Source organism: Cephus cinctus, unplaced genomic scaffold (genome assembly GCF_000341935.2).
Source record: "Cephus cinctus unplaced genomic scaffold, Ccin1 Ccin1_scaffold0997, whole genome shotgun sequence".
In the NCBI taxonomy this organism is placed as follows: domain Eukaryota; kingdom Metazoa; phylum Arthropoda; class Insecta; order Hymenoptera; family Cephidae; genus Cephus; species Cephus cinctus.
Genome location: NW_014333542.1, coordinates 467,622 through 489,766, shown reverse-complemented (window position 1 = coordinate 489,766; position 22,145 = coordinate 467,622). Strand labels below are relative to the sequence as shown.

The 22,145-nt window shown below is 40.0% G+C and overlaps 3 protein-coding genes across 18 annotated transcripts in view; 2 read left to right on the top strand and 1 right to left on the bottom strand.

Moving 5' to 3' along the window:
• Positions 1-9: 9 nt before the first annotated feature.
• Positions 10-4,290, bottom strand: LOC107271508 (glycoprotein-N-acetylgalactosamine 3-beta-galactosyltransferase 1). 6 transcript variants are annotated; one of them, XM_025088766.1, is made up of 7 exons: positions 3,626-4,289; positions 2,242-2,436; positions 1,957-2,135; positions 1,678-1,885; positions 1,462-1,600; positions 930-1,370; positions 10-513 (listed from the first exon to the last, which is right to left on the bottom strand). In XM_025088766.1, exons 2-7 carry the CDS (start codon positions 2,270-2,272, stop codon positions 492-494), a joined length of 1,020 nt encoding a protein of 339 aa, XP_024944534.1. In that variant the 5' UTR covers positions 2,273-2,436; positions 3,626-4,289; the 3' UTR covers positions 10-491. The 6 variants fall into 6 exon arrangements, with proteins under 6 accessions (XP_024944534.1, XP_015603080.1, XP_024944532.1 ...); XM_025088764.1 differs by lacking the exon at positions 10-513 and having other exon boundaries at positions 824-1,370; positions 3,626-3,890; positions 4,006-4,290; XM_015747594.2 differs by having other exon boundaries at positions 10-1,370; positions 3,626-4,287.
• A 786-nt stretch (positions 4,291-5,076) lies between these two features.
• Positions 5,077-10,776, top strand: LOC107271504 (late secretory pathway protein AVL9 homolog). Its single transcript, XM_015747587.2, has 9 exons — positions 5,077-5,445; positions 5,995-6,192; positions 6,383-6,611; positions 6,753-6,942; positions 7,024-7,555; positions 7,647-7,781; positions 7,861-8,249; positions 8,323-8,411; positions 8,517-10,776. The coding sequence occupies exons 1-9, from the start codon at positions 5,194-5,196 to the stop codon at positions 8,729-8,731; spliced, it is 2,229 nt and encodes a 742-aa protein (XP_015603073.1). The 5' UTR covers positions 5,077-5,193; the 3' UTR covers positions 8,732-10,776.
• Positions 10,777-10,985: 209 nt separating this feature from the next.
• LOC107271502 (serine/threonine-protein kinase tousled-like 2) overlaps positions 10,986-22,145 on the top strand; it is a 42,609-nt gene continuing 31,449 nt past the window's right edge. For 3 of the 11 annotated variants that reach the window (XM_015747578.2, XM_025088755.1, XM_025088756.1), the window contains exons 1-2: positions 13,662-15,411; positions 16,286-16,547. In XM_015747578.2, coding sequence (XP_015603064.1) covers positions 16,517-16,547 — 31 coding nt within the window. In that variant the 5' untranslated portion in view covers positions 13,662-15,411; positions 16,286-16,516. Of the gene's footprint in view, positions 11,281-13,661; positions 15,412-16,285; positions 16,548-22,145 lie in introns of those variants that run through there. The other 8 variants (XM_015747581.2, XM_015747573.2, XM_025088752.1 and 5 more) reach the window with 7 other exon arrangements.

The following is a 22,145-nucleotide window of genomic DNA, read 5'->3' as shown; positions in this document are numbered from 1 at the left end:
TTTCCATTAAGTTTCTTTGAGATACGTATATTTGATGGTAATTCTTTTTTTTTTTTTTTCTTTTTTAATACATTTTCGTTAGGAATAATTGTGACCATGCACACCATTCGATTCTACGAAACGTGCAGGCGGATCACCGGTGCATCTCTTAAAGCTAGTTGTACAAAATATATATAATACGTATAATAGTGTTTAATAATATTCATGATCAATCAATACGGTAGATCCAGAACGTGTTGACGTTCAATCAGCACCGATTGGTTTCACAATGGCGATTCGCGTAATAAATTGACAGTCGCCACAGTAGTATATATATAATAATAATAATTGTGACATAATTTTTTCATTGTGCACAAGCCTTCTTCAATGTCATGGCACGATTATATGCAAAGAGTAATCTTCTTTTGCATTTGAAACATGATTGATAATGAGTCGTTGGAGCGACGGGAGAGACGGAGAAGGAATTGATCATTCTTCTGCTTCTTCTTCTTTTATGCTTGCAAAAGGCCGCAATTAATCTTAAACGAACCAAAGTATTAAAAAAATCCGACTAAGGTCAATTCTCGAGCTCTCATCGACTCATGGCTATAATCACGGAGCTTAGAGCTTACTTGATTATTTTAAAAGAAAAAAAGAAATGACTTTTAGGCAGAGGAAGAATATGTACGATAATAATGGTACGATAACTATCACTTCTGGTTACTATCTGTACGTATATAACCTCTGTCAGAATTTACGTACAGATCGTTGGCTTATACTGACTAGTATCTTGCATAGGTGAATTTTATGAATGCGTACGTATATAGTATATTTATGTGTTCGACTAGTACTCGGTAGGATCAGTCGAGTGTTCCTCGGCCGAAATCTTTTCCAATCCGTGCGTAATACCGTACGGACGTAAATGATAAATTAAGTACTCCAGTACGTACATCATGTTGGGCGATACGTAGTGAAAGGATATAGCGGTGTCGGAACAGCAATCGAGACCATCTTTGGTATCGTAGAAGATGTACTTCCAGTACCAAAAATTCTTGTCCACGTGATTTGGTATCAGATGATGTTCCGGGACGAATGGGAAGAACCTACCGCGACCATGAGGGTCCCTGGAATCCATGGCGTGCACGCCGACATTCTCCAAGCATTTGCCCATCTCTACGTCCTCCGCACCCCCGTTGTCTGGTCTACACTTTGTTCTGTCTGGCAAACCCTCCACTATCAGCTTCTCCAGACCCTTTCTGCTTAGGACGTATCCGGCACCGCCGCTCATGTAGCCCTGCTTCACGAAAGGCTTGAACCTACAGCCGAAATAAAGCGGCGACGATGGATCATACGATGATAGCATATAACGTAGATTCTCAACTATTACGTATCTGAAAAATAGGATCAATATAATGAATTATTTTTGACAGTCTGATAATCAAAGTCTGATAATCAAAAAAAATATTTGTAAGGATTACTGACGTGTCGTCGTCGGCTTTCATAAACCAATCTGCTTCATCCTTGTACTTCTGGTAGGAATATTTGAACGCCTCCTTCGTCTTCGCCCAGAGATTGTCTCGACCTTCCTTCACTGGTAAAACCACGGTCGGCAGGCTGGTATCTATTATTGTGGAGATATGATTGATTGATTAGATTTGCTTGTAGGAGGCGTATCGAGTTTACTTTGTTCTTATTCACCTTCGGCGGAGCTCATAAATAAAAGGATGTTACAACGCTTTCCCCAGGTTGCCTTCACGTGACGGGCTTTGCTCTGATGATTCTTTGGACCTGTCATCACCCAACAGAGGATACGAACTTTCTTCGCGAGATCCTGTGCGACTTTGTCTTCTCCTTTGTGGAAATCTTCGTCCTTCCCGTGAAACATCACTTCCGTATCTGGTCCTGACTTTAGTAACGGAAATGCAAATAGTTTAATCAATCTTTTCTTGTTCTTGCATGGAATCCTCTAGTCCATACCTCAAACCCCATTTCGGAGTAGTGATGAGGATCCCTGGAAGTGATCTTTTGACTGCCTGGTAGCCAATTAAACATGCGGGGGGCATCTCGAGTGGCAGTAAGAAGAAGGCAGGCAGAGAGGAATCCAAAGATCATACCAGCTGCCAGTGTTATGACAAATCTACGACCACCTCTGCCAGCTTTGAAAGAAATTTTTTAAAGAAGATTTAACAAATGGGTACTATTAACGGAAAATTTAATACATAACATAGATGTACTTTCGAAAAATAACAATTTTATATTTACCATCGAATCCTGGAAGACGTTGTTGCACCATGATCTTAAGGAAATCCTGGTAAACAGTCTCACAGTGTTTCTTTTACTGACAAGGCATCCTTGCTACGGATCCAGGTTTAGTAATCGGTCCAGGCGATGCTTCTCATTGTACAGCAAGCACGAAAACATCTCGTTCCCCTTGGTAGTCTTAATTGCTCTCTTTGTCTACAAATTTTTACACCAATCTCAATACTGAGGACTGTTGCTCGCTAGGCGGCTGACTAAGCATAATATGGACCCCTACTCGTGACAATAACTTGTGAGATTAAAACTGCTGGCTGATTAAAAGTTTGGAAACGTGATACCTTTATTGACTCTGTGTATCGGTCTCCATGTATCAGCTAAATTTACTGAGAAATCAATTTATAGTGTCTTTCAGAGTAGCTTGATAAATAGTTAGCAGACTTGGCTAATGGACACGTGTAAACTACCATAAAAGATAAAATTCTACCCCGACTGATAAAAGTTTGATAATGCATAGCTACGATATGAGTGAAAAGAAAGCAAGACAAGGGTATACAAATGCAGACACGTTTTTATAAAGAAGTATGAAACGTGCTGTAACTATAAATTAGATTAGATAATTCTACTGCAGATATATAGTCAACAACAGAAATGAGCTATGCCATTCTTTTGTGTTAGAGTTATATTATTCGTACTGAGTTGTAATATATGCAGACTACTTTATAAGTATAGAGCTCATATCAGTTGGTACAGGTTCATGAGGGTACTTTTAATTCTATCAGGTTAACAGCTTTATAATTAATATTTAGCTGTGGGAATATATACAAATATGACTTGTAGGCCACTGAAGTATAAATTTGACTAAAAAAGAATTTTTGATATCTTTGTTGACTTCCAAGCTATTTATCTCATATCTTTTCATGGAATTGTAAATGTAATCAGTTAAGATAATCCGTTGGATAATACGAAGTAAGATTATTGACTCTATTAATTATTACAGCTCAAATTTTTAATGTTGCGATAATAAAGCAATGAATTCAATTGCACAAATTAAGAGCCTAATATAAAAAAAAAAAAAATTTCTGATATTATTTCATGGAGATATATAACATTATTGTGTTGTCAAGGCCACAGGAAAAAAATTTGATGCGTGCTGTGAATTAAATGATTGTGCAGATTAGCTCCAAATCCAACCAACAGTGTACAAACAAGGATAAATTAATAACATAGTACTTAAACATGGTCGTAAACAATAAATAAATAATACATATTAGTTGACTATACACAATAATATTGGATAACGATATACTACAAAACAAGTAACACTAATAATCAGCCATAATAATGAAACTAGTTCAGATAATAAATAACAAGATAAAACCAAACATACCGGCTAACGAAGCTGTCAAAACAGTTGATTTAACAGGATAGAGAGAAACTCCATTTCATTTTCCACCGCTCTTAATTGAAATTTACATGATAAAATATATGCCGTAAAATAAAAAAACCATTATCGCACATTCCTAAGTAAATACGTTAATAAATTTACATATTAAAGACTGAAAGAAGTCGTAAAAATAATTGTCACTAGTCTAACACTCGAAGCTCACGCATGAAGAAGCGTAGCCTTAGGTTATAAAGCCTAACGAAGCCAACTGAAAACGATAAGAGAGAACAGCGATAAATATACTTGCTGGACAGTGCATCAGCGCTTAACCATTCCGTGGTACGCTTAAACATGCCGGATATCTTTGTCCGATATTTCTGCACCTGTTACATGATTCGCGACCTCGGCTCTCCAATTTACACGAAATGATTCCATTCCGACATGACTCCTTTCACGCAGCATAGTAATAAAAATAGTTTATCCACACGAGAGATTCTTTGGATCTTCTAGGGAATAATCACCATTTGGAAAAGTACAAACTGGGAAAACGTCATTTATCTTTAGTTCATTTATTTGTTGCAAAGGATTGCTGCATGATATGATTTGAAAATTTAATAAACAAGTAACCATTAATCGTTCACGACGCAGCGCCATTTGCATTATTACTGACTGTTAGTGAGCGTGAAAATTATTTATCGGACTGAGAACAGAGAGTTTTAAAGACTTATAAAATCGTACACTTTTTACGTGAAAAAATGTAACTGGTAGAGTTTTAGTATTTAGCCTTAAATTTTCAGAAACTGTATCCTTTTTTTCTGACTATTCTATTCGTATTTTTTTTTGCATTACGCGCCTTGGATGTTACAACATTTTATGCGTTGGGAATTTCTTTTTGCGGACAAACTGTGACATCCTGATTATCGCTATTATAGTTTTCACGGCAGTTCGACTGCGTGAATTGGCAAGGCGAGTTCGTTAGCTACCAAAGCTCTTATGGGCGTTCCCACGATGTTCAGTCCTCTGTATTAAAGTTGATTTCTGGTACGATGATGTTATGGATGCTGTATACAGGCTCTGCAAATAAAATTCCACTCATGCACTTCGCGGCGCTTGGCTGTCCGTGCCTAAGATCGAGGACCTTGTTCCTAAGCGCAAAGAACTCATGCACACCTTGTCCTTAGTTTATTTGGGAAGTACATGGACAACGTCACCGGCTAAGCGAACATTTCGCTCGCTCGTCGATCCGCTCAAGTGACCCGATTTATTTCCGAGAGTGAGAAGTCCTGAGAAATTCAGGTAACATTAAACAAATGACCCATGCCCACATTCTTTGTCACCCATATGTTTATGCACATGTACGAGTTAGTAAGTATTCCCTGAATTACTTAGGATATATCTTATTTATGCATTAATGACAGACTGAGAATTTGAAAGCATTGAATTCTGATTTGGAAAGAGGAATCGTAATTCCATTTTAATTCCTCATTTGAACTTGCCGCTCAATCCTAGTGAGATTATTTATCACTAGGCCGCGACACAACAAATCGAATAGTTAGACTTTTTAATACTTCATGTTGGCAAACGACGCGGTGCATCATGGCGCATGTCAATCCTTGTCTGCTAGCCGTACGTCAGTGTACGAAAGAAAGGGGTGTTATCCCTGGATTCTTTGGGATAATGTTCACGAAATACTCAATTGTGTAAACTCCGCGAGATTTATATTAAAGGAAAAAGATTCTCAGAAAAGTGTCAACATGGCGGAATCGGCCGGGCCGATTCTCCACGTGATAGTCGTTGGATTTCATCATAAGAAAGGATGTCAAGTAAGCAGAAAATGTTCTTCATATAATTTTAATCTTTCCCGGAGTTTTTCTCATTTGTAGTACTATTTTGAAATGTGTAAGCTTTAATTAACTTTATTTGATTTTTGAACATTTATAATTACATTGCACCTTAACTAGGCACTTAGTACATCCACATTTCTCAGTCAATTGTACCAGCACAAGAAGTGACTCAATTCTGAAATCTAATACCTGAATCTAGTGGAAATATAATGCATAAGAGCTCTCTCTACACTATATTACTCATTTGTTATTGCTATGACTGGATAACTAGCTAATGTATGATAAATGTATTCATTTAGTCGATAGGAGTAGCACTTTAATGATGTAATGTTATGAGCATTGAATAATATTTACTCTATCGAGTGTAATGTCTGTTTACAAATAATGTATACTTTGTCTGTCTTGTTTATCAATAAAGAAGAGTATTTTTTGAATAACTCTAAATGATTGTTGAACTTAGTTTGGTTGCATTGTACATTCATTAAAAGATACATGAATGGAATATTCTATGTTTCTTATTACTTTCAGGTGGAATATTCATTTCCACCTTTAGTTCCTGGTGCTCCAAATGAGTGTCCTCTTGGATGGAAATACTTGCCAACATTGGCATTACCTGATGGATCTCACAATTATGACGAGGATGCAGTGTACTTTCATCTACCTAGTCTCACTGATTCTAAACAAACTGTATATGGAGTTTCATGCTTTCGTCAAATTCCAGTAGAGGTAGGATCACATCAAAACTTTACATTAATAAAATCACTCATATTAGATAATTAGTCAAGAATTCTATGAAAAACTCGTCATTATTCTTAAGGCTCCAAAAGGGTTTTTCTAAAGTAATTAGAATAGTAGACTTTTTGTCAAAAGTCCTCTGGCTCATTTTGATTTACTAATATCAATTCATTTTATACAGAAATTAAAAAATCGCACATCAGATATTACGAGGGGTACGGTGCAGAAGTCTGTGTGTGTTCTAAGTATCCTGCCATTGTATGGACACATTCAAGTGAAAATGGCCCTCATTACTCATGCTTATTTCGATAAAGGAGACTTCAGTAAGGTTTCTTTGCTCGAAGACACCTATCATCATCTAAACTCATGTATGAGTAGTGACAGTCAGATGCCACCACAAGTTTTTGTTGGTAATTATTCTCATTACTAAAACAATAATTCTATCTCGTACGTTTTTCCAATGCGGAGCACCAAGTTATAATTCACTAGTATGCATAACAATTAAGTAATTTGCAAACTGCTATAAAGTGTGATATAATCGTTATTTGCAGGACTCTCTGCGAGGGATTTCATACTACATTTCCGACACAAGGCACTTCTCCTCTTCAAATTACTTTTACTGGAGAAAAAAGTTGTCTTTTATCAATCACCAGTACAGCCTCTGTGTGTAGCGATATTGACTCTACTATCGTTACATCCTGGTATGATTGAGCGTGGTTTGGAGCAGGCTGCCTGCGTTAGGTAAACTTCAGAGTAGTGCATCATAATTACTTAAATTATTCGCCACAGATAAATAGTGAACTTGCGTATTATTGCTCGCAGACCATCCCGACCAATGTCGCCAATACCGAACTTCGATGAAGATGAAATTCCAACGAAAAATGTCCATTCAAATTTATCCGGTAGCGAAGTTGCAAAAGATAATTCATCAGTTGCGAATTGTGAGAACAACAGCAACATTGCTAACGAAATACCGCTTTGTATGAATGATAATAAGACCATTGAAACTATGGAAGGAAAGTGCATGGACGGGATGAATTTGCCGATGAATAAAAATTACAGTGATAACGATAGCGAGTCAGAGACCAAGCTGATCGAAGTGGATTCCATGAAGGAGTGCACAGAGTCCTTCGGTGATGATAGTAATTCTAAATATTCTCCAAAACCGACCGACAACGTGCACAGGGTTCATAGTGTAAATACAATAAACGTAGGTATGGGAGACGCGGATAACATATTGCCCAGAGACACTAGTAGCGATGCATTGTCAGATGCAAGAGTCACGAATAATATCACCCAGATAGCACACATCAATCCAGAACTCTGCGGATTACCTTTAAGTTTGTTTTCCAGGGTACGTAATCATCCTAAGATGTGTATTTACCAATGGTATACCTGGTGGCTTATTTTTTATTTGAAAAGAAATGTATATTGTGCACTTGCAGGGATACCTTTGTCTACCTTACCTGTCCCTACCATACTTGGATCTCCTGGGGGACGTGAACGTCCGAGGGTACATCGTGGGAGCAACAAATGTTTTGTTCAAGCAGAAAAAACAATTGATCGACGTGTTAATCGAGGTACGTGCCAATAGCAGTAGTAGCTTTACAACTGTTTCTACGAAGAAGCTAAATGTCTAAAGTTCTGATTATTGGCCAGGTTGAAAGTGCACGAATAGAAGCGACGGATCCGGAATTGAGGCGTCAATTGCACTTAACCACGGAAGACTTGAGGTTCGCCGATTACGTGGTGAGACATGTGACTGAACCCAGGAAGGACGCTTTCCTCGACGGCGTCGGTTGGGAGGGTGGAGACGAATGGATAAGAACACAATTCCGAGTATATCTTCTGAGCCTTCTGCGAACTTCTTTGCAGCAGGATACGCGGCAATCCGATCATTTCAATTCCGCCTTCGTAACAGCCTGGCGCAATACTAGCAATTACAAAGTTTGGAGCGGTATAAATAAGCCTGAGATCAATAGTATTGAATCAGGTCATCCATTTGCTGGACAACTTTCTGTACAGGATATGAAATTACGTTTGTCCCAGTAAGTACTCTGGATTCTGTATTCTATGGATAATTGTTTAACTTGCACGATATCCCATTTATTCTGATTACAGTACGATGCAGAACACTGAGAGCGGAAGGAAGATCAATCAGGCTATGGCATCTACGGGAAGAGCAGTAGCGACCACCGGAAAGGCAGTAGGTAAGACGAATCATTGACGTTAAATATTAAAATTGAACAACACTGACTATTAGTCCGACGCTCTACATCTTTCTTTCTTAAAATTTTATATTCAATTTATAAAAGGCGGTGCAATCTCGCAAGCCAAGGGAGCTTTTTCAAATTGGTGGAGCACATTGACGACCGTTCAAGGAATGGATGCTGAAGGGAGAAATGACAATCAAACAATGGATAACCAGGAAACAGTTTCAAATCCGACAGAAAAATTGAATCCAATGGTGAATGCTGTAGATACACCTACGAGTAATACAGACACTGCTGTTATTACGGATCAACTGTAACTGCCATCTTACGAAAATTTCATCGCCATAATAATTCAGGCCAGAGACGTCGATTTCTGGGAGGGATAAACTGACGAATTAATTAAATCAAATATAGGTAAATGGCAGTAGTGATAACGTCAATTATTCAAAGTGAAGACAGCGAGGCTTGTTTATCACAAGTGGCTCAACCAAAACTTCTTTACACAAACTATATTGAGATTTTAATAATTGCAAATTGGCGGAAAAAATTTATCTGAGATCGGCGTCTTTGAGCAAATAATTGTCCCTTCTCCTGACCCGTCGCATGCGCCCTTGTAGATGTATATATTATTTAATATGTTAGTTGTACCCACCCTCGTTCGATAATGTGCAAAGACTGACCTGTGAATTACAAAAAAATAGTAAACTATTAAGTGACTTTAATGAATTAAAAAAAAAAAAAGTAATTTTATCGCAATATGTATGCTGTTACGTTTCTTTGACATTGCCTAGATTTGTATTATTTAATTTTAAAAGTTAGATAGTAGTATAATCGATGTACACTCGCGCAGAAGTCTTTGGCCAAGAACTATTTAATATTTAATGAAATTTGGCTAAAGACTTTTTGCACGCTAATGCACGCTATACATCTGATAGAATTGCAAGTCACTCGTACCAGGCAATTGTACTTGGCATGGTATCGAATGGGGGTTTAGAATATTATTTAATTAAAATCATATAAAACCAGGGTAGTTTTTATATAGCGATTTATATGAAAGTGTTGAATATCATAGAAATGTCAAATGACATTATAGTTTCCTTTATACTGGTACATGTAAGTGTACGCCATGGTCATGATGTATTACACTTCATTTGACAATGTTTTACCTTTTGCCTGGTGTCATCTGAAGTACATGTGAACTGATTTCAAAGATTTTAATATTGAGAATGAGAATGAGCCAATTACTGTCACTTAACAAACACAATTGATAGCTGTAGCAAAAACGAAATGACAAAATGAAAATCATTTGTATCGAGATTATGTACTTGAAGTATACTTTGATAAGTTTATAGATGAATTAAGAAATCATTTCCACAAGTATAAGGATAGTGAACCACAGAAAAATGAATTTATTTATCAGGGTTATGTTTTAACGTGTTACTTTTTCTACTTTCTCTAGAAAATTCCAAAATTTAAGGCTAACGATTAGAGAATTATGAAAAGCAAGGAATCTAAGAGCTGTGTGGTTATAATTAAATTGGAAAATGTGATATTTTATTTTATAAATGAAGAAATTAAGTCATATCGTTGCTTTCATAACCGTATATTTGCGAGACTGCATACTTCTCAATTATTTGAAAAATAATTCATGCCTTTCAGGCCGAATGGTACTAATCAATTGGAATAAGATTGCTTTAACGTTGCGTAAACAAAATAAAATCTTTCCAGTCCCCTTTATATTTGAACACAGCAAAAAGCGATATGATGTAATACATAAACGATCATCTATAACAAAACTACCTGAAGAATAATTGATAATTAATTTTTAAAAACTCTTATTTGCTAGTCACCCGTTATGTATACGTATATATAGATATATAGGCCTCTACAAGCATATATATATATATAGTATATACCCAAATGTATACGAAATATTTTGCAACATTCATAATAGGTACTCGACATTTCTATACGACATTAACGAAGCAAAAAGGCACATTTATTTATTTAGAAGTTTTTTTATTATTCCTTATTAACCTCTTAATAAGTAGCTGCGTATTGCGAATTTAGTGATGGCGCAAGAAAAAGAAAGGAAAAAAAACCATATAAAGAGAAGCTAATTCGTAAATAGAAATAAATAAAGATCCCCTAAGTAAAGTGATAATTTCCGCACGTAACGGAATTCGCACTATCATTGAATCATTAGGTTCTAATAACAATATAATACATATACAAGAAACATGAAGTTCAGAGATCATTGAGTATAACAATAAGAGGGCGATCATCGTCCCTTCGATAAAATAAAAATCTATCATACTGAGAAATCTGTGCAATGAACGAAAATAAAGATGAATGTGATGAATATACCGTGTCACCGTGAATATAAAAAAATTCGGCATTCCTATGGTCCAACATTAAAATATCTAATGCTGAAAAGTAAATTTGCTGTAAATAAAAAATTACGCACAGCCTTCAAAAAGCAAAGGACTGTCCGAATAATTTGATTCGTAATGGCCGCGGGGGTTGCGATTTCCCAGGCAGGCAGGCAGTCAAGCCTTGCAGCCTGGCTAATAATCGTGTGTCGGGCTCAGTCGGGTTTCGTGCGAGTGCGAGGTATCAATGTTTTTAAAACAGGTTGTGATTGGCGAAGTGATGTGACGTCACATCAGACAAATCCGTGACAGAAGTCGAGGAAGTTTCCCTGTGTACATCACACTCGTAGGGATATGTGAAGTACGTTAATAATATTGAAACTGTGCCGTACAAGACTTTCGGTGTTTGTGACTGAGAAACGGCAACGAGAATTCTCACGTCCTTTGACGTACGGAAGTGAAAAATTCCCTGACTGATACCTTCGGTTTGTTGGGTTTGTTAGGTTACGTTACTCTTGGAGTTTTGTCAGTGTCTCTCAGTCAGGATTATCCCCGTGCCATTTCCCCGCTTATCGTAACACCGCTTACACCACCTTTCACCTTTCACCCAACCTGTAATTTCACACTCTTTTACCGCAATTCCATTAATTCCACCAGGAAGCAGCATCCTGACTCCCCATGTATAACACGATAGCCGGGACTGAGTGATCGGTGCGCATACGTTAAATATTATTGAGTAGTCCTTTTGATAAATAATATATTTAATTCTCGATAAATCTTCGGCACATTGAGGTTTGTAACAATTCATTACACATAATTTAGGAGTAATAATGAGGCTTGTCGCGTCATTTTCTTACATTCCTTGTGAGGAAACTTTTTCAGACTAAATATAGTCGCGTTCATTAGCCTTAACGAGTATCAGGATGAATTCCAATTGAGAGGTCTTAAATTATTCCTGCGGGTTCTTTAAATCTTACTTTCTCTCTCTCTCTCTCTCTCTCTCTCTCTCTTTCTCTCCCTCTATTGTCATTTGAATGATAACCACTGCGTATGGGGTACTGCCGCAGTGACGTCATCGTCGTCATCCTATCCAAGGTCATTCGGCAACACACTGACGACGACGATGACGTCTAAAGTACTCTCAGACGGGGCACGAGGTCCAAGTCCACCTGGAATTAGGTCTGCCGTAATGGTGGGATAAAGTCGTGAAATTCCGCTTACACATATCAGGAAACGTCTTCGTCTTCCCGCCAACCAAGAGGACATTCAAGCGATCGTAAAGGAAGGAAAGGAGATCGGCGGCACGAGCTCCTCTTTCTTTGCTCAACGGGCGTAAACGTATCGCTTTTAAAGATGGCATCTACCAACCCTGAAAGCGAATCGGTCACATGCTTGCCAACGTGTGTGGTTTTCGGAACGCATCAGGTGTCTCAGTGCGAGAAATAATTTTCAAACGCTTTTAGTTCTTCGTCTTCTTCGTGTGTATGCTCTTACGGTTGGCCCCTCTGCCGGCCAATAACATGATTACTATTAAAGGGCCGCGGATGTTTCGATGTTAATGGCTGCGTTTATATTTGAATTTTTCGTAAAATTTAAATGCCACCTCACGATTTATATTGCCGATATTCGATCGGTGATCGGTACTATGCTTTGTGCTTGAATTAAAACTAATAGTTATTCGTAATTTACGTCACCCTTATCTCCCACGATCAAGCTCCGTTGCCATTGGCTGTGAATAACTGTGGACGCCGACGATGGCGTCGCCTTGCGAAATTTCGGCGTCGTGATTCAAACGCTCGCGAGGCGTTACTCATTCTCTGCGAATGTTTACGTGTAGTTCGGGAATTATTTTATCTTGTGCAACGTATAACTAATCAAAGGATATACGCATTTTTCTTTAGCCTTATTATAACGCTGATAACTAGGGTTATATATCTTGTCAGCGTTCCGGCTTACGAAATTGAGGTATAGCTACAAAGATTCGCACGGAAATAGAATGTGAAATAATATTTCTGTTTTGCGAAAATATTTGTCACTATGAGCGAGGAGTGTGCGGTATTAATTGATAGGGAAATCAAGCAGATGTTACCAGCGGTTAGAAGTACTTGCGGTTCCCTGTAAAATTCTATTTCCGTTGGCTACTGATAATTCGTACTTCCGTAATGATTACGAACTCTGATACGCGATTACGAAAAATAACGTGCGATAATGACTTGAACCTATTTTTCCTCGCGCCTTTCGCGACTGCTATTTGCCTTTGTCATTCATGGCATTCCTACGGACACAGGTGGTACAACGGTCTTACGAGACTTTTCAAACTTAAAATCACAATTTCGTCCGCCATACTTCTTTCCTCGAATAGAGTACTCCGTTTCACATCCCCGAGGAGTAACTTTTGACTAGTTCGCCTTTCCATCTTGCACATTCTCGAGTAGAGGCAACATAAGAAAAACCATTTCACGAAATGGCAAAGTTTCACTGTTTCGTCGACTCGGTCATCGTTCTCTGTTAAATTGACAAAAGCCGAGAAGAGGGTGGTGGTGGCTGGGATGGCTGTTGGCTGCCCTTCCGGCATCGGGTCTAGTCGAACCATCCGGACTTTTCCGAAAGCGACGAAAAAGCGGCAGATGTCCCATTCACTAAATAGAACAGCTCCCTTCGTCAATGCGAAAGACGAAGCTAGTAGCTGGGTGGGTTTAAGTAAAGCTTAGAGTTTGGATGGCTGACTAGGTATAGGATATTCCGCAGGAAATAAATTCCTGTTTGTGTCGGGACGAAAGGGAAGGGTAGTGCTGGTTCACAGTAGGGTTTATTAGAAGGTATTCTTGGTGCGTGCTCTCGAGGCATAATCGATTTCGTCTCTTGTGTAGTTAGCTGCTTTTTCACGAGAGGAAATAATGTAAGTGAAGGAAAGCAGGCTGATAAAGCGAGAGCCTAGATATGGCATCCAGGACGGATCAAAAGGATTCGAAGTAGAAGAATATTCAACAGAAACAAAGGAGTGTGGAAACTAAGTGAGAACGAGAATGAGAGAGAGAGATAGAGGCAAGGTGCAGAGAGGCGCTTGAAAACGAAAGGAACCCAGGGATGATTCCACAGCATTGAGCTGTAACTGGCTGACCAATGTACCGAATAAACATCGTAGTTTACCGATAATAGCCGAAGGAAGGTGGTAAGCGAGCGAGCGAGAGTCAGGACGGTGGTAGCATCGTGAAGCAGCGGGGCGAGGAGGACGAAGAGGACCAAGGAGGAGAAGAGGCGAGAAGCGAAGAAGGAGGGAGCGAGAGAGCGTGGAAGGTCGAGGGGAAGAGCGGCGAGAACGGAACGGAGAGTAGAAACGAGGCGAGCGCTATGGTGAGCGCGGAGCGACGTCACTGTCGTCACCTATGCATGCAAAACAAAATTGGAGCAGTTTTCAGACGGTGCCAGTCGGACGTGTGGTGATCCTCGGTGACGATAGTGCGTACTCGATGTGTATAGTTCATAAAAAGGGATAGACGTGCGTAATTGGTGTCGGCTTCGAAGAGGTGATACCATTCCATCGAGTCTCAGGGGTAGTGTGCGGCTTAATATCGGAGAGAGAAGAAGCAGCTTTGTGACCTGGTGTATTCGTTCGTCGTGTCGTAAGGCAGTGCAAGAGGCCGCTGTGAACGAGCGTAGTAGACTCTCTCTCTCTCCTTCTCTCTCTCTCTCTGCGTTGCATTGTTTATAAGAGTGTAGTGGCCATGCACGAAAGGGACAAATCGGCAACTGGCGCCCGGCGGCCATCTTCCAGATGAGTTTTCCCCTTTCTTCCAATAAGAAGGAAGGAGAGAGTGCGAGGGAGCTGTCAAAGGGAGAGACGGAGACGGAGGGAGCGAGAGAGAGAGGCAAAGAGAGTGGCCCGGAGAGTGCAAGAGAGACGGCGAAAGAAGACAGAAGAGACGAATCAGCGAGAGCGAAATCAAGACGGAAAGATAGTAAATTCTCGCAGCCGGTGGCTACGGGATCATGCATCGTCCTCGTTGAGCACGGTGGCTTGTCTGTCGCGTGGTCAACCCTCGAAAATTGTCGCGAGGGCCCGTGCCGTTTCGAGCGTTAACCTCGTTATTTCGCGGCACGGTGAGACACACGGATACGCAGACGGTTGAAACGGCGGACCGCTTCGCCTTCGTTCCGTCCTTCCGTACGCCGCCCGTTTCTTCATTCGTATATTCATCCATTCGCTTCTCACACCTTTCTTCCTTCCTTCCTTCCTTCATTGTCTCTTCTTTCATTCGTATCCTCGACAGTCTCTTGGTTCTCGCCGCTAAGCCTGTACGTTCATCGTTTGCTCTCTCGGGTCGTGAATCAAGTTCGTTTCTCGTTATGCATATGTTCACGACGACACAACGGTGATCATGTCAGTCGCCGTTTCTCTGCCGTTGCTCGATCTCTGATTCTTGCGAACACAACGCGAGTGCTCGACGACGCGTTACGCCTCAAAACTTCCTATCGATTACGCGGTAACCTCAAACTCTCGAGTCAGCGGCCACCTTGCTGATGCGAAGATATACAACACGGAATCACACCAATCCTCGAACACACAAATATTTCAACATTTTTACTGACGTTCGTTGTGCTACAATCGATTCAACGCACGACAGGTAGATCCTTGCCACTCATTTAAACACGTCCTTTTTCCTGATGCTGCTGCCATCATTACTTTTAAATCCTTGTGTCATTTTTTGTTTTTCTGAATACTCCTTGTTGACTGTCTATTCTGTAACCTCTATTTGGAATTTATTCTGTCTTGCCTGGGCTGGGTTCAGTTGTTTGGTGTATCAATGAGTTCCCTGTCAGATTTAACAGCTTGGTGCGCAGAGATTTCAGATTTGTGCAGGACATTTGGGCATTATATAGAGGATAATATTGTGCTCTTAGTTATTTCTTTGAGAAATGACAAGTCTTGTGAGGTTTCGCAGTGAATAGATGTGTAACATTTTGTGGTACACATGAACTTTTTATGCAATGTGGCTGGTTATCAGTATTCTTCGAATGCAAGGAATTGCTTGCATTAACTATTGACATTCTGGAAGCTTATCGAGGAAGCCAAGTAATAATAAAGCAGTTGTGCATCCTCTAGTTATTAAACTAACAATATCAAGTAGTAAGCTGGAGAAGTGCCAACTATATGATAAATTTACTTCGTTCACTATTGAATATATCGTTAAGCACTAATTAGTATGGCTAACATTATTAATAGTTTGCAATGGTTTATTTCTTCATTCTTCTATCGTTCCAAGTGATTAGTATCCTGAGAATATTGATTTTATACCAGGATAACTTGTCTGATACTTGTTACTTTTATCGATGCACGAACACAGACCCATTTTGTTTATCAATGAATCCAGAATAAGCTCCAAAATAATTCATACATGTATAGTTCATCCTTAAAAACTGACAACTCCATACCTACTTTCCAATATGAAATTCCAGCTCCAATGTAATAACTTAAACACCCTTGTCTTTGGATTTTAGTTGAGTGTTGACGGATCGACGAAGTGGAGTGAAATTTGTAAAACCTGGTGCACTGAAAGTGTAACTTGATCGCCTGCACGATCAAAAATGTACCACGCGTATGGCGACCTCATGAAAAGTGCGTTGCTGATCTATTATTCTGGGAAGGAGAGCTGTGTTGTGATGTAATTAAATGCGTTCGGATATCGGTGTAATAACGCAGTGCCAACCTTTGCAGATGGATAAACAGGGATGACTGATAACTGCTGGAATTCTGGTGGTGGTGAGTATTGCATCCATTTCATTAAGGTTCATTTAAAGAGGGCAAGTACTGCTACGAAAGAAGTTGTTACGCTACAGGAATTATGTGGTTATATTGAAAATAAGTCAAGTTTAAATTAAATAATCAATAACGCTGTTGTTCACTCACCAGAAGTGTAATCATTTGCTATGATAAAGTTAACAGAGTTTTTTTATGCATCTGAATAATTACACAAGCATATGAGAAAGCTTGTGAATGCACCTGAAATAGTTTGTCGAGTGGTTGTAATATTGGTAATAATATTTATAGGAAGATATTTGTCTTATAGCGTACTCTTCCAAGCAAAAGCATTTCCAACTTTAGATGACACCTCCAAATTTAATGCCATTATAGATCAATATGATCCAAGAAAATATCTAGACAAGTTACTGAAATCTTTTAAGAATGAATATCACTGAAAATTTCGCATATGCCATTATGTCAAATGTGTGTTTCAAACAACTTTGTAGTATCTTATTTGACAAAATTATCTCCAGCGAACGCGGACGTGTTTTTCAATTAATATCACTCATATATTTATTGCCGCCATACAAAAAAGAATGTATACTATTTGCAATGAGAAAGGTCTCCCACCGTCTCTCGAACGGCGTTCGCTTACCTCAATATGAATTTTATCGTGGAAAGTTATTTCACAAATTCATCTAATGTAGGACGTAGCCAGGAATCTTAAATCCTAAGCAATATTATTTACGGAAATCATTGTTACTTCCAAACACGTTTGCTATCCCTGATGAAGTATTAATATCGGTCATTTAATTTTTAATAATGACGAATGACTCCTCCTCTAAGGCTATTACATACCCTGGCACTTATTCGCCTTGCTTCACGGCTAGACAAGATGGCTCGACTTTCTCACATTTATATTCACGCAAATGTGAACTTCCACGGAACAGCCTCGTACATATATCTATTCAATAACATCCTGTCACGTTTTTCCACGATAAGGTAGACGTGCCTTCTTGCTTTCTTATTTCCTTTCTATTTCCACTCAAAACTTATCGAGTCAGTTGTCATCACGTTGTTTTCCAATAGTACTGGGTGTTCAATTAAAACAAGTTACCGGTTACATATTTACACAGGAAATATCTCAAAATCACTGTGGATCATTGTGACCTCGATTTTATGCTAAATATCGTACATCCTCAGTAATAATGTGTAACGATCTACAAAGAATTCCTATCGTCCGTTATTCGATATCATTTTAAAATCAAAAACGTAAGTGATCTTTATCCTTTGCTCGAGCGATTATATTCGCGAATCATCGTTTTCTCAAAAAATTATCCCGAGTCGTTTTCCCAAAAGTTCAAATTCCCTAATGAGTCAGAGGCGTACACGAATTTGTCCGTATACAGGAAGCTAATTTTTCAGAAAAATGAATGGTTAAAATAGCATTGCGAACATTGTAGGGAGAAACGAAGTCTCGGAATTATAATAACGCTCCAAGTTCATAGTGAACCGTGTAGTAACAACGTGCTCCTGAAAAACAGGAAGAAAAGCAACTGACAAACGTAAACGCTTTAACCGTAAATCATGACGACGAACTGTATCCGATAGAAGAGCGGCGTTCTTAAATTTCTCTTTTTTTTTTAAACTTCTGCATCATTACACAATTGTCAGCTTTCGTTTACTTTCAAGCAATCTGGAAACACACGACCATGGTCCAGTCACTGAAAATATCCCATAATTCGTCTTAACGAATCGTATCGCCGCGAAATGACTTGTAGAGGCAAAGAAGACGAATGAGACTAGGGATAAAAAAATGTCGCCTCCTTGTAAGCCTGATAAATATTTAACGACGTCTCTTTGCTTCTCGAGTACTCGCCAATGGTAGCCAACTTCACGCGCTAATTGAAAGCAGCGATCATGCAAGTCGATGACTGCGTGCAGCGATTTCATTTTTCCGTGTATCCACTGAGAGGTTGCTCGGCTGGTAAAGAAATTTTTGACACTAGATCGACTCCGTCCAATTCCCCAGGCATAGTATATAGGTATATACGACGGTACCGTCTTGCGTCGGCTGCTAGCCGTCACTTTCACTAGGTTCGAATTCTATGATTAACTAATATCCACCCACAAATGAATACTCGATGTATACTCCGCTTGGGTTAAATTGGCCGTAGACGCTAAAGATATTAAAGAGATAAATCTTAAGATATTAAAGAGATAAATCTCTCGCTCGAAGTCAGTCGACGGTGTATGTCAGTGACAGCCGGCATCGTTCGTGCGTCATCGGCAACGATCGTGTCGATACGGTATTTACCGACGGGGATCTGGATTTCTTAAATATCGTTAAAAATATTATTACCTCACTTTTCGATCCGTTCTCCCTTTGTCCTTTTACCTCGTAGACGCACGCGCATACATTTTTCAAGCGATTAGATAGGATATGGAAAAATTTATCAAAGTCGCGTGACACTGACAATGAGACGTTGCGTTAAGTAAATGGCGCTCTCTGTCCTGAAAATAACCTCGCTCATCAGTGATGACCAACGGGATTCGAGAGCAGTTCATATGATGTAAAAGTAAATATGGAAATTCAGACTCGTCCATTTTCTATTTTTATATCGCTTCTTACTCGAAAATTTATCGGTTTTATTTCACTGGGCCGTTCGTAATTCGTTGTTTTTTCGTAATCGTCCATTTTTTTCCGAACAATCAAATTCTTCGGATTAAAATTTCTTTTAATACCAGAGATGATAACGCACAAAGCCAATATACATTGGGCTTACAACAGTGTTGTAAGATTGCCATGCGTCAATTCTCGCCTCTGGCTTATCAGTCCAGTCATTAGATAAGTCATTTAACCGCTGGTACAGTATTAGAAAAAAGTTATCCCCGATGATCGTTGAACGACTTCGATCCGATCGTTGCAATATAATTAGACTTGCAGAAGCGTTAACGTTTTCTTATCGGTAGGTGAAAATCTTATCTACGCAATAACTGTGTCTACTCGATGAATTCAATGGCGCTCGATTTGTCTCCCATTATTAAAAGGAGCCTGAACGGGGGACGCGTGGATCGATCTGTGCAAGTAGGAGGAAACTAATGAATGTATATCTATATACACGCGAATGTACGTCGTGCACAGAGAACAACCATGACTCGAGCTCTCGGAAATTCTCCAAGCGCAACGGCAGAGGAGAAGAGTGAATCGGAAGTTGGCACGTACAATCAAAATGGCGTCCCTGTGGCGACCTCAGGGGTTACCGTGAAAAAATGGATTTCGCGGGGACTCACGTGGGGCACGTCTAACCACCGGGGTACCATATTCCTACGTTCACGCCGTGTAAGCAGTTGCCGATAGACGAGGAAACTAAAGAATAAAAATTTATCCTGACGTCTTCAAACTTCAACCGTTTATATTCCCCGTTGATTTGTTTCTGCTCTGAATAGAATTCTTGGTCTAGTCGTAGTTTGTCTATTGTGCCGTATAGGATGTGCTTGTTACGTATCTGTCTCCCTCTCACTCTCTCTACTGAGCGAAAAATGTCCGACGTCTTTAAAAAGGGACACCGTTAAGACTTCTTCGTTACTCTGTATTGTACACACTGTTGCCGTTGATACCTTCGCTACTTAATCCCTCGGTACATTCGCATATTCACTGGCGGTAGCATTTACCTCGTGGGCGCCAGTGTCAGAATACTACTGCCAGCCGGTAATAACGAGCAGCGTTTCACGACTACGTGGAATTAGATGATGAGTCGGGCGAAAATTAATCTAAAAGTGTCGTCGTAGGAACTTTGACAGTTGCCAATGATAATTCGCGTAAATGCGAGACGGTCGGTCGGTCGACGTGAATTTCGTTGAAAATTAATTTCTTTTTAACTCACCAGTTACGCAATTTTACGTTATTGTCTTTCACGAAGGAAGTTAGGTTAGAAATCTTAAGGAGATACGACGCAAAGGCATAACCTCAAACGTGCGATCGGATTAGTTGATAAATTCACGCCGAAGCTTTAAGGGATCCTTCGAGCGCAATGCCCGCTGGGTAATATCCGTGTTACCGGCTTTCTGCACGACTCCGACTATCATATCGACCACGGTACGTGTTAGGTTAGGTTAGTTGTACCACGCGCAGTGAACTGGGCACCGATGCCAAGGATAACCCAAGGATATTTTACGTCTAAATATTCGACCAACAGTCATTCATTTTGTCAGGATGAAGAAGCAGGGTCTCTCGTGCATATGCGTCGGTAAGACAATTGATTTTTTAAAACGATTTTTATTATTTCCTCACGTGTAATACAGTCCATCGGAAAATTTATCAATGTTTTGTCTGAACTCGTACCTGTATCCAACGCACGTAATCATCCCCGACCCACTCACTTACCCAGCTGCAATTCTCTTGCGATTCTTCGTGCCTGTAAAATGCAACCAAGTATCGATTACTACTGGGCTTCACGGTTGCTTCTCAAGGTGGCGACGACAGGTCGCCGCGAATCCTTAGACCTCTGTCGCCAGGACTTCCAGACGTGTCGCGACTCGTTCGCCTAGACTTGCAGTCGCATTACGCATAACCTTCAAGGGCTCTCGGGAATTCTTTAGTACCGGAATGACTGTCCCTGCGAGCGTCAGCAATAACGTGGAGTCTGCTTGTTTAACCTTCGATTAGAAGAATCCAATGACGTGAAGAAATAGGCGTCCCGACACCTTTGCAAGACACAGACCCTACCGGCCGACTCCTTACCGATCCGACCTTCTGGGAAAAGGAACAGCCACGCCCACAGGGATTAGTTGTCGTCTCCTCCGTCGGTATATCGTCTAGTCAATACAAAATAATATATCCGTACATTCTTTTTCTCTCTCTCTCTCCTAGAAGCCCTCTCGAACCTTGCTACGAATTTTCTCTCTGAAATATCCTCCGGGCATGTCGAAGCTAGTGTATCTTGTGTCTCTCAGAAGTATATGTCCGTTATAAAACTACTGCTGGGTATCACGGATACTTCATGATCCACCCTGTGTATGCTTTTGTGTGACTTGACTTGCTCAAGGGTAGTGGCACGTGTCCATAGTCAAGTTCATACGGAAGAACGGCAGAGCTACCCTTGGGTCGAATCACGGAAATCAAATATCCACGCATCCCCCTTGAGGAACTTTCGATGATTTTTATTGACGTTGATACGTATTACGTTGTTACGGGTAAGCAGTGCGGATTAGTAATGGCTACTCCTTTCAACTAGATCGACTCGACCGTACTCTAACGCGCGGCAGACATGCTCGTTGATTTAGTAAACTCAGCAGTGTCAGATGTGTCCTGGCCGGGAAACGAGTTTTGGTACCGTCGTCCGTGTCCACTGATTTCGCGACGTCACGCGTCCCCAACGTGCTGCGACGCGCTGGCTCTGCATTATCGCGTCGAGAGTCTCTCTTTCTCTATTTAACTTTAATTTTACAACTTTCGTCTCTCCTCCGCGTCTCGTAACAGAAATTAAGGAAAGTCAGCGCAGACCCTATCGCGATCGGTCGATCAGGTTCGGTGCGGGTGCACGTGCACGTGGGAGATTCGATGCTGAAAATATTGTAAAATAGTTCGACTGTGAATCCGAGTTAAGGTCTAGG

Coding starts and splice junctions, on each gene's coding strand:
- LOC107271508 (XM_025088765.1), bottom strand. CDS start 2,272: ATGGTGCAACAACGTCTTCCAGGATTCGATG. Junction 1,886..1,956: donor ACTCCGAAATGGGGTTTGAG/GTATGGACTAGA, acceptor CCGTTACTAAAG/TCAGGACCAGATACGGAAGT. Junction 1,601..1,677: donor ATTTATGAGCTCCGCCGAAG/GTGAATAAGAAC, acceptor CCACAATAATAG/ATACCAGCCTGCCGACCGTG.
- LOC107271504 (XM_015747587.2), top strand. CDS start 5,194: ATGTTGGCAAACGACGCGGTGCATCATGGCGCATGTCAATCCTTGTCT. Junction 6,193..6,382: donor TTCGTCAAATTCCAGTAGAG/GTAGGATCACAT, acceptor CATTTTATACAG/AAATTAAAAAATCGCACATC. Junction 8,250..8,322: donor ATGAAATTACGTTTGTCCCA/GTAAGTACTCTG, acceptor TTCTGATTACAG/TACGATGCAGAACACTGAGA.